General features: G+C 33.1%; 1 protein-coding gene across 1 annotated transcript in view; it reads left to right on the forward strand.

Annotated features, from left to right (window-relative positions):
• Nucleotides 1–944: 944 nt before the first annotated feature.
• Nucleotides 945–12881, forward strand: part of LOC130448704 (potassium voltage-gated channel protein eag) — a 141770-nt gene continuing 129833 nt past the window's right edge. Inside the window, exon 1 of the mRNA XM_056786181.1 lies at nucleotides 945–1189. Coding sequence (XP_056642159.1) covers nucleotides 1111–1189 — 79 coding nt within the window. The 5' untranslated portion in view covers nucleotides 945–1110. The remainder of the gene's footprint in view (nucleotides 1190–12881) is intronic.

Here is a 12881-nt window from a genome sequence, read left to right on the forward strand (position 1 = left end):
TTTATTGAAAAGTGACAGAGTGGATAGTCTTCCCAGCAACCAATTCGCGTAACTTATTACCTGTGCGTCATTTATTTTTATTGGTACAAATTGCTCCTTTTTATTAGTGAAATTGACAAGTACCGATTTTTTCTTGTTCAATCTCATCCTTCATAACCTATGTCTGTAGGTTTATTACTGCGTTTTCTTGGAAATCGCAGCCAAAATGGCTGTGTCATCCGCGAATGTAGCGATAGTGTGATTTTCGAAATGAGGGAAGTCACTAGTGTATAAGAGGTAGAGCACCAGCCCAAGAACCCAATAAATCACTGGTTTAAGGATTTTAATTCGGTTACAAAACTGCATTGATGTAGGTAATGACTATTTTGAGCATAAATAAAATAATTTTCCAAGACTTCTAGTTTCCTTGTATCTCAAAAAATAAAGCGTCACCAATATATTCACTGAAGCAGCTCATTTATGCCCACATACTAACAGAAATACTTAATTGTCGTATAGTAAGTCCTCACTGAAAGTTTTTATTTCTATTATTGTGTGACTGATATTTAGAAATATATCATCAATAATAGAAAAGAATGAACCATTAACTAAGGTTTGTATAAAAAATACTTAATATTGAGTTCGCTCCTTAACTATTTGTTTGGCTGTCTTGCTCCAAAATCCGATTTCAACGAGTAGTTCATACAAATTCCGTTGCGTCTTCGTAGCAGGCGCTACGGGCGTTTTTCGATTTTCCCTTAGTCGGCTTTTCCCCACCGGTTTCGGTCTCGTGTTTACCCCGTTAGTTACATGACACAATTCTCAGCGAAACTATTTAATCCGCGTATACATACTATTTGAAAAACAATGAAAATCGCGGATAATTCTCAATAGCAATTTTAGGAAAATAACTAAAAACAATCGCGAGATTTGTGACAGAATAATAATGCACAATAGAGATATATTTGAGGATTTCTTTCGCGGAAAATGTACAGGAAAAGTCGTCACAGAGATTCGGGTTAAAAATTTTTCGGAAATTTTCGCGGACTTCTTATATGCCGCAATGTTTTGCTATGAAGTGTGATTTAGTGTTTTAATATAATCTTAGAAGTTTTTCGACAGACCAACGACATGCCAGGGGGAAGAAGGGGGCTTGTTGCTCCGCAAAATACATTTCTAGAAAATATAATACGAAGATCAAACTCACAACGTAAGTATTTAGGATTTCTTCAGTAACATTCAAGTATCAACATAAATTATGATGAAAAAAATTTGTTGGAAAGGTTTAAAAACACAATGTCACTTGAAACACCCTGAAGAAGGAAGACAGTAATTGAACTAGTAATGAACAACAGAAGCTATCCCAAGCAATTTTCAAATCACACAACAATTATTCACAGACGATAATTTACAGTGATGAAAGTGAACTTCAGATATTGTACAAAACCGGTTAGGAACTAACAACTCAAGTAGTTTAATGGGTAATCCCATGATTCATTGGAATCACAAATTGAAATTTAGTAAAACACTGTAAATATTGAAAAAATTTTCATTGTCAAAAGTTATTAACAAAGCCTTCTATTTTAATTCTCTTATTATATAAATCAAGAGCATACAGAATCATGCATACTATATACACTGTTTTAGGTGTAAATTTCACATGTAGAAGGCTTTTCAGCTTAATATTTCGAGATATTTCTGATTATATGTATATATTCCTTCCAAATAAGAGGTGTTCATATTGACAGGCAGTGCTTTATTTCAGCTGTTTTGTTTTACGTTACCTATCTATGTTAGATCCTTGTAATTATATACAAATTTTAATTTTATGATAGATTCTCTATTTTTTTCTCTAACTAAGGCAATTATGTTCCCAATTTCCTTGTAATATACTCTTTATTACAATTTGGTGTCCAGAATCATATCAAAGTATTCAGCTTAACTATTCTGTAAATATTGACGTAAATCGCTTTAATTTGTGCCTATTAGTCAAATTATTTTTTATTAAATGATTAGAAGTTGTCGGTATGTACATCGAATAATGTTTATACAGTCGTTTGTGTGATATTTGAGGGTATATCATATTTTCCACTGTATACATTCTAGCTATAATTAATTAGACATTTTATTCCACCTGTTACATTCGGAACTGTTTATTCACATCATAATTAGCCTTCAGTGGAAAAAAGCTTCGTGAAATTGCTATCCACACCCTTTCTTTTCTTTGCCTTCGTCAGTTTTTAGTTTCATAAAAATTTATTAAGTCAAATATCGACCTCATCACGAGTCGAATGCATTTTCTCCTCAATCAAATTCTAGTTAATTTAAATGTTCTTCTTCATATTCCATTTTTTGCTCTCAGCCATCATCACTTATAGTTACAAAACACATTTATTGATACATTTGTGAAATTTTTCAATTTCTCGGCTCGTTTTTCTGCAGTGTTATGTCCTTCTCGAAAATAATTTTAATAACAAACTAATGTATCCATCATCTTAATTTCTAGACTTTTTAACATACCTACCATTTTTTTTTCATTCTGAACACTTCAAATCAAATAAAAGTGTTTGTAAACTATTTTCAAATTCTACAAAAAAAAAACGGCATCAATATTCTTCACATCATTATAATATCTTTTCTAAGTTGCGGTTTCAGATAATTTCCAATTTTTCGATTTCAACTTTGAGGGTCATTATTTTTGAACAATTACTTCAATTATTTATTGAATATATTGATATATATTAGATTTCCAGTAATAGTAATCCTCCTTATTATAGACTTAAATATATTAACAAAATTCATGCTACAAATATCAAATATGTTGATAACAATTATGTCCTAACAATCACAGAAGTTTATCGAATGGAAAAACTTATTCCGACGCTGAAATACTAAAAAAAAAATTTAATTGAATTTTCAACCATTTGATATCCGTAATTGCTCCCACATTTAGGTACGTGTGATTTTAAGTTTGGATTTGTGCTTTGAATAGTATTTAGATGCGAACATGGATAAAGCTAATAGTGTTATTGATATGATTGAGATGAATAGTCTTCAGAGAAAAGTTTCAGATATATGAAATCAGTAAGTGAAAATGTAGGAAAAAGATCTAACAATGAAGAACCAAATAGACGTCAGGTCTTACAACAACAAATTGAAATATTAAGACTAAGTCTACACGCGGTAAATTATCTTCACGACGCTTTTTATCCAAACTCTTATGAAGACAAATTCTTTGCCACACTCGATTTGTATTGACTAATGAACGAAATGAATATAAGTCAGAAATGTATATATAGACTTCCTCGAGAACCAACGGAAATTATTGGTTTCTGCTGCTTGTCCTTGCTGGAAATATTTCTGTACAGATCCATATACAACAATTGATCAAAAATGTTTATTTTATACTATTATTGGATCATGTTTTTTCTCTTCACAATGTAATTGGTGTTCAAAGGTGCTTGTGACACTCATGCCATCCCTCATTTGCAAATCTCCGAGATATTTTACACACAGACGTTGAAGAAAAATCTAATAGATAGAGTAAATACCTCATTGGAAGTATGCAAATGCTTTGTTTGGCTGTAGTTGATACTAAATTGAAGTATACTCATTATTGGATAATTTTCGTACAGCACTTCTTAATTTTGGAATTTAAATACAACAAAGTGTGTGTGAGGTATCCTCAAGATTTTTCATTTGTTTAACAGACCTGTTTAAGTTGAATTAAGTTGGAATATAACATTAATCAAATGTCCACTACAGCTTCTCTAGGTTGTATCCATCCGTAACCAATGACTCGAATCAAAAGTCTAGAGCAGTCAAATTTCACTTCCTCCGTGACCAGTTCACATCACATTCCCGTCAGATGACCATGCCCTCGTACAAAAAAATTGGGAATCTCCTGTTTTATCTCAAATTCTACCAATTTGTTTGTTGACATACTTTTTCATTCCCTCATTGATCCAGAGTCTAATCACGAGTCATTGCTATTTTCTTTCATCTGCAACTCCTGGACGAGAAGCTGAAGGAAAATTCGCAGAGTTTTGGTTTTTGATTCTACTGCGCCCTCTTACGAACAGCGTTGTTTATAGCGACCGTGAGTGAAGTTCGTGGGATGTAATCCGATTTATCATGATAAAAGACATTTATCATTTGCATGTGTTTATATATATCTAATTTATTTATACTAAACAGAATAAATTTCCACTTTCTATATGGGTATATGACTAGCCACGATATATTAGCCATAACTAGAGATTATAAACAAAGGTGAAATTCATATGAAATTGGCTTATCGTCAAAGTAATAATAAAACGAAATACACAGCGTCCTGGAGCTAACTTTGAAACTTTTAGAGAGAAGGTAGAACAGCCTTTGTGTTGGAGGTCAGGACGTCTAAGGTCTCAAAATAAAAAAAATGTTTCTGAACCTCGCATTGTAATAGTCTAAATTTCTTTTGATTTGTCATGTATATCTGAATGCTATGTTTAACTGAATGAATTTATATGACAAACAAAAATCCTAAACCGACTTGCACACAGTGAATAATTCTAGCAAGGACAATCTGTATAATATTATAACGTGGTTGAAAAGGTTGTTACCACATTCAATTTGCGACAAGAATCACTGATCTAAAGTATCTGAAATTTAATGATAATTATCACTGTTTTTTAGTTTAGAGTAGATGTTTTTTACATGTGAATGTTTTAAAGGTCAAAGTTTTCACCACGAATCGCTACCAATCTCTGTTTGAAGGGAGTTTTATTCATAGAGTTGATATTAAAAACAGAGCAAGGTATGAGAACTTGTTCAGCTACTAATAGAGAGAAAAAGAACATCGATACTAATCTTTATGGATCGGCATGACGTCAAAAATTTGATGAGTGGGAAAGGCAAGAGATTTGTGAACCGATGCGCTTTCCATCTATTACAATAATACAAGACTTCCTTCTTATTTGAACAAAAGGAAACTTAGTCTCTGCCCATGTAATTGAACAGCTTTTAATAATTATGTAATTTTCTGAACCTACGAAAAAAATTGGGTAATCTAATAAAACAGCTGATCTACATCAAACTGGCTGCCGTGGGGCAAAAATTGATTTTGTAGCATGTATCCGTGTTAGCTTTTCTTGTTTTTTCCGGGGCGAGACTTGTTTTGTATTATTTTTTTTGTTTCATGGTGTTAAAAGAACTCTATAGATAATTTCAAGATATATTTTAGTGGAACTAGTAAATGTGCAAGTAAGCTGCAAACCAATTGAAAAAATTTAGAATACTTAGAGTATTTATTTTGTGCTGAAATCATGGGAGATGTTGCACATTAATTTCTACTGTTGCTTTCAAGTTGCAAAGTGATAATCCAGTGGCAGCTAAAAGATACAAAGGCCAACTTAAGCATTAGGTGGATTTAACCCCGTTTTTCATTAGATGATAAGAGCTTCAGTCAGAATTCTGTTCATTTTCCGCAATTTTTCAATACAGTTGCATTTTAAAAACTTTAAGAGGCAATTTCGCAATAAATCTGTGAGTAATAAGATCTAAAATGCACAAATAAGTTCACAAACTAAACAAAAACATTTGTTCACCCAAAAGCAAGTATTTTGAAATGACCATCAGTTGATTTTAACAGTTTATTAGATGGCTCAATGGACTGTGAAAGAAGAATGTGATATAAATTGTCAGAATTGTATTGCTGAGCGCCTTTCCCAGTTCTCTAAAAACAGTTTGGCAAACTGTTTCGGCTGATAATAAACAATAAAATTTCAAAATATTCACAACTTTTATAATGAATGTTTAATCTGTTAATTCTACGAACTATTTGAATCAACAAAGAATATTTCTTTTTGCTTTAAAGATTGCACTTGGATACTGTTTCATAATTTCATGATGAAACCTTATTTTGTTGACAATTTCGTTTCATGTAAACATCAAAGTTGAATATAAATAAAAGCTTTAGGAAGCCTTTATCACGGAAAACAATAATTTCAATTTTACTGTGGTATATAATTGAAAATCTATACTGAGAGTCATTAGTATTGTTATACATAGAATTTCCCAATCTTGATTTTTGACTAATATCGTGACTATAGTAAGAGAAAGTTACCATGGTTATGTCAGCGTTTTATTTTTGCCCATGTTCGCAGAAACCTGTTTCTTGAACCAAATATTGATGGTTATTGTGAATCACTTAACCTATGTAAAACCTACCAAAGTGTCTCAAATTTCAAGACGTATAATGTGAGCGATTGTTAAGGGTGAACATTGTGACTTATCGATTGTTTTGAATATTTTACTCCGAAATTGTCCATTGGGATATCCATATTCCTACATTTCAACCATTTTTCTTTTCTATATCTTACACAATTAGTACTTCTTTGACTGCGCTTCACTGTTCTCAACGTTTGTGATGAACCTGCAACATTTTGTAAGATGATACCGGAAAGAGGGATTAGATATTGCGTTTGATGTTGAGATCTTCCATGAAGCTGGTTTTATATTTTGTCTTGAGACAGTGGTCACTAAGATTTCAATAGAAATATCGAACATGTATGAGAAAATGATAGGAAAGAAACTATTCAATCTGGAACAAAGGATTATATCAACAAAGGAATTGCCAAACACATTTACTCCTATTTCTGGGTAAAAATTAAAGTAATATCTGTTAAATGATATTATTTTATACTTCATGTAATATATACGACCGAAAAATCGATAAATTATTCCTTCAGGGTGTAAAAATCCTGATATAAATAATTGTGTCTTCTAACTGAATGTTAACATTCAGCTTTAGGCATTATCTTCAGCTGAAGGTATCTCAGACTGAAGAACGTTTCCACTAGTTGCAGCATGTTAATGCGTGAAAATTTCCTGTAAATTTCTCAACGTAGAAGATTTTAAACAATGATATAATGATAGATGTAAACTTTATTTGTGGACTCGGTAAAAAATCAAATACAAGAGGATACACTCCGCGTCATATAGTTTCACCCAAACACATTAGACTGATTTCTCCATAAGATATTATTTTTCATTATTAATTTTTCCAGTTCATTATCTTCTGAATCCATATGTCATGATATTCTATTCAATTCAAATAAAACGAGAAAAACATGGAACTAAATGTAAATATTGTAAACGAAGGTGCAATATTTAAGAATCTAAAAGTCTATTGAGGGTTTAGCTCGTTGAACATAAAAAGAATCAACAGACCGAACACTTCAATATAACTGCAACCGAGATGTATTTCAATTATTCACATTGAATATAAAGTGAGACATAAAAGTGTTGTCGAGATAAATGGAATATGTATTGCTTTGTCGAAATTTAAATAACAACCAAGTAGACAGAAATATTCATCATAATTTTATTCATTTTCACAATACACAACTAACGCTTCAGATATTTCTACATTGCGGAACGTTCCACAATTATCTAGCTTGTCTTACCAACATACATTTCGTTACATCAATTCATGCACAATAATTCATATGGCAGTTGTGTGGTATTTAATGAGGTTATATATTATGAAAAATATAAGTAACAAAAACACAAAAGGAAGTTTTCATTCCACAAGCTATTGAATAATCGTATTAAAGCGAGAATACTTTTAATTCTTTTTCAATTTCCGAACTCGCCGCTTCAGAACTTTTAAAAATCGAGCTCTGTTGCCGACGCGCCACCTTCTGCCCAACCGGTATCTGTAAAAACAAACGAAAATATAGCAGCGCTGGCGTAAGTTTAGCAGCCAAACCAAACTGCAGTGCGACTATCGGGAGAATTTCAAATAACCCATCGTTCTTTAAGAAGAATGCTGAAACGCATGCACTATCGAGTTTACCATCCGCGTCTCCTACACACACTTCACGAGAATGATTTGGATCGTAGATTGGAATTTTGCGAGTGGTATCTCAGACCTTGTCAGAATGATTTGCAATTCCATCATTGCATTTTGTGGTCGGATGAAGCAACCTTTAAGCTGAACGGTGGTCAATGCTTAAAATGAAGCGACCAAAATCCTTATGTTTTCATTGAATAAGATTTAAACCTGCCTGGGCCTACCTAGGAAAATGGACAATGATCCAACACTCGCGAACATACGCCATTTTATGCAGGATGGAGCTTCGCTCCACTATGTGTTAAGGCAGACGAAGATTCGTTGAGTGGAGTACATGGTCGTGTGCCCTGACGCCCTTTGATTTCCTCCTGTGGAGCCTTCTCAAGGACCACGTTCGTGCTAGAAGACCACGCACTCTTCTTGACCTCCAAACTGCAATTTGAGAGTAATTTGAAACTCTTGATGGACAGCTGGACTTGCTTCGCCGGACCTTCCTCTCCGTTCAGAAACGTTGCCGTAAATGTATTGATCAGTTTGAAAGCTTACGGTAACCATTTTTTGAATCCCTTTCGTAGTTTCTTTTAATAAATTTTGACGCTGCTATTTTTTTTTTAAACCTACCATTAAAACAAGGCTGAGTGATTTGTACTAAGAGTGAAATAATAGTTTTAATTAGCAATAATAAATTGGAGAAGACAATTTGCAGTATTACATCGGATTATATGCAGTGATACGGGTAGCGTTATCAATCGAAAATAGTTACTTTCGACACCTTTCACATTTTTGATAAATTTTCTAACAACATTCCTCTTTGGCTGATACTTCTTACTGACTCAAATACACCACCACCATTTTCTGTTGGAATTAGCCCTGTTTCTAAGGAATTCCTGACTACTCCTTGGACTCGATTTCTGGAGATACCAACATCTAAGAATACTTTCTGACACATCTGTAACTCCAGCTTCTGACTAAATCTTATCGATACATTTTTTCACGCGTCTTATCCTTTGAAAATATGATTGAATAAGATTAGTATTACTACGATTACGATATTTCTCAAATCTCAGATATAGGAAATATAGAAACAGATTTTGAGACCGGAGTCAATGTACAATTTTAAAAAATAAAGAAGATTCAAGAACAACGACGATTTTCACAGATATTTTAGCAAAGAGACAAGAAGAAGCATTAAGAAGGGACTCAATCAAGGGAATCAATTTAATCGTAACTAAAGGACTAACATGAAATGGCTCCAAAGGATTAAACTATTTTATTTAGTGTAGTAGTTGAAAGCAGAGTACAGAGAAGTTTAGTGTAACCGCCAAGGAAAAGCCACAAAAAAAATACTGATAATTTGCCATATTCAATATCTATTGACTATACTATTTAGAAAGTTTTGAATAAAAATTTAGAGTGTACCCTGTATATTTGATAAATATTAGATAGAGAAGATAAAACAGGCTTTTGTGAAAATACGTAAGGATAAAAACGCACTCAATAAATTTCATTGTTAAAACAGACAAATGAAGCTGAGAAAGAACAACAATAAATAAAAGAAATTTTTTGTGTAACCAAATTGCAATGCCAGATCAAGATAAATCTCAGACATTTTTATCCTTTTTTGTGTTTATAAAATAAAGTAACCGTAACACGTAACACGGAAACATTCGGAAGATTTTCGTTGATTAAATATTTGACTTTACATACCATTATATGGATTTTAGGTATGGATAAAGATCTATGTTATTGGAATATAGTGATCGTGTGTGTATGCGATTTATTTTAAAGTGCTTTATACAGAGAGACGCTACAATTTAGAATGAATTCATTAGATCAAATATCATTAATTTCTCTAAGAAATATTTTGCATATGTAGTAATATATTGGTGTCACAAGATACGACGTTATTGATGATTTCATTAAATTGCAAGACAAATTATTAGAAGTGCTTGAAGGTTGTTTGTAATTGCCAAATATAAAATTTCCAATCATCATCAATTACAAGGTAATAAAAGCGACAAAGCTATTGAAAACATAACCAAATAATTAAATTCAATTACTTCAAGCAAGCAAATGCTTATAATGTTGTCCATTTTCCAATGTTGTATAAAATATCCTAAATTTGATAAAACGTTTGAATATTTTTCAATGAAACTGAGGAAAAAGAAAAAAAATATGTTATATTACCAGAAAATATCCTAATTTTATAGAGTATTCACAAATAAAATAATAAATATGGATATATAGGAAAAGAAAATGTAGATGTAATTGGTTAAAAAATAATTAATCTGGAAATAATCACAAATTACATGTCATCTGGGCAAAATAACAAAGAAATGGATAGCGGCAGTTACAACGGAACCAACGAACAAGGAAAGAAGAAGGAATCTATAAGTGTCTATTATAGTTAATAATTGATTTATTAAATTCTTTTTTGATTTATAACTTTGAATGTTCGGGAGTAATTCTTAGACACTCAATCTTAGTTAGTCGTGTGATTAACTAAGAAAAACTCATGTTTTCGCCGAAAATCGATTTTATTCATCAATGTAATCTCCTTCGAGAACAATACAATTATTCCAACGCTTCTCCTACTTTCCGATACCAGAAATTGCCTTTTGCCTAGACAATTGCTTCTTCGTTTGAGCTGAATTTCTTACCGGCGAGCATTTTTTTGAGATCAGCGAATAGCTGGTAATCACTTGGAGCCAGATCTGGACTATCCGGTGGATGAGGAAGCAATTCGAAATGTAATTCGTTCAATTTAACCATTGTTGTCATCGACTTGTGAATGGGTGCATGGTCTTGGTGAAATAGTGGTTTTTCTTCGACGTTTTTCTTTGATTTTTGCATTAAAGCGTTCCAACAAATCTATGTAACATTCGCTATTGATTGTCTCTCTCTTTTGGAGAGACTAAATGAACAATATTCCATGCGCATCCCAAAATACTGAGGTCATAACCTTCCCCTTGTATCTTTGGAAGCTTCGGACGTTGTTTACCGGCTGCAGATGATGATCGTTATGATTCCAGACTGAAGTAATGGATCCATGTTTCATCCAATCTCTCATATTGATGCAAAAAATCTGATTCATCATGTGTAAATACTGCTCTTAATCATCAACACCTTGTTGTTTGTAATCGACTGCAGTCCCTACTTCTCATGATCAAATGTTCATGCATAATTATAAACACACTGCATTCTGATATCTTTCCGGTCCCAGCTATCTCATATAAATCCAATTTACGCTTAGTCATAACCAACTTGTGGACTTTTTTGTTGTTTTCTAGAGTAACCACCTCAATTGGACTACCAGCTATCATCGGGGTTTGTATGACCAGGTTCAAATTCAGCAAACCACTAACAAATGGTTCTTTTCGATGAAGCAGAGTCAGGATAACACTTAAAGCCACTGTTGAGCTTCTAAAGTATTTTTTTGGACGTTGTTTACCGGCTGCAGATGATGATCGTTATGATTCCAGACTGAAGTAATGGATCCTTTGTTTCATCCATTCTCTCATATTGACGCAAAAAATTTGATTCATCATGTGTAAACACTGCTCTGAATCATCAACACCTTGTTGTTTGTGATCGACTTTGTGTAAATGCGGTCCCTACTTTGAAAAAAGCATTCTCATGATCAAATGTTCATGCATAATTGTAAACACACTGCAATCTGATATCTTTCCGGCCTCAGCTATCTCATATAAATCCAATTTACGCTTAGTCATAACCAACTTGTGGACTTTTTTGTTGTTTTCTAGAGTAACCACCTCAATTGGACTACCAGCTATCATCGGGGTTTGTATGACCAGGTTCAAATTCAGCAAACCAATAACAAATGGTTCTTTTCGATGAAGCAGAGTCAGGATAACACTTAAAGCCACTGTTGAGCTTCTAAAGTATTTTTTTTCATCTAGAAGCAATTATAAATTAACACAATAAATTGGTTTCAATCCATTGTTTTAAAAACAACAAAAGTAGTTTCACATAAATGTATGTTACTTTTTTGTGATTAATCCAAATGTCATGAAATTTCACATACATTCTTATAAAAGTTGGCACTTGATAAACGTCGTATGGATTTGTCAATGGCAGCGCTATCTGTGTGTCAGTCACACGTTTTATTAATTGATGAATTAACTAAAGCATAAACAAATACAAGTACGTCAAATGGCAATTCTAGTCCATCATATAGTCTATTCCATAGATCCGGACCCGGTATAGATCCTTGAGTAACCCCTGCAGTAATTTGTCTATTCACCTGTACTTCTGTCGTCTCTTAGATTATTCGCCTATTTGTCAGATAATCCTCCACCCCTTGCGACAAATATTCTGCGATCCCGCAGCGTCTTTAAGTGTCTCAAGGATGTCCACCCTCCTGGCCGAGTTAAAGGCATTTCTCATATCTAAGGTTGCTAGCATCACGATTTGTCACGCCGCGTGGCAGTGTCTGTCCGGTTCTAAAAAGGTATTGACAACCTTATGGATTGCTCTGATTGTTGATCGGCTCTTTCTGGAGCCGAATCGCTTCAAAAGGGCCTTACTTTCAGATTATTACAACCGTTAATGAGCGCATTAATACTTATGACACTCAATATTTTTTTCACCATTGTCACTGTTAAAAAAAAGAAGTACAAAAAAAGTTTTTTACTACTCGACTACTCGATTCCAACTCATATTGATCACCAAAAAAAAACTTAAATCAAGTTCAACCTCATTGCTTTGTTTGCGTCAAAGTGTATTGAATTGAGAAAGGTTTAACAAAAAGTATCAGCTGGGGATCGAAACATGCCAGCACGTTCAAGAAAATCTCTTGCATAAATAATATTGTACACATGAATTTAATCAAATTTGAGAGCTTTGCCGTGTATAAATTTCAAATAAAAATATAATATGTAAATCGGTAGCAGTAACTCAATTTCAAATACCTTGAAATGAATTCCACAAAACTCCCGCCAAGTTTTCATAATAAAATGGAATCTATACAATATGTCGGGTCAATCAAGTTCTTTGGGCGGTGAAGAATTCGCAAACTAGGAAGAAACGACTGTGAAAGTTTCGT

Source organism: Diorhabda sublineata, chromosome 9 (genome assembly GCF_026230105.1).
Source record: "Diorhabda sublineata isolate icDioSubl1.1 chromosome 9, icDioSubl1.1, whole genome shotgun sequence".
NCBI classification, from domain to species: Eukaryota; Metazoa; Arthropoda; class Insecta; order Coleoptera; family Chrysomelidae; genus Diorhabda; species Diorhabda sublineata.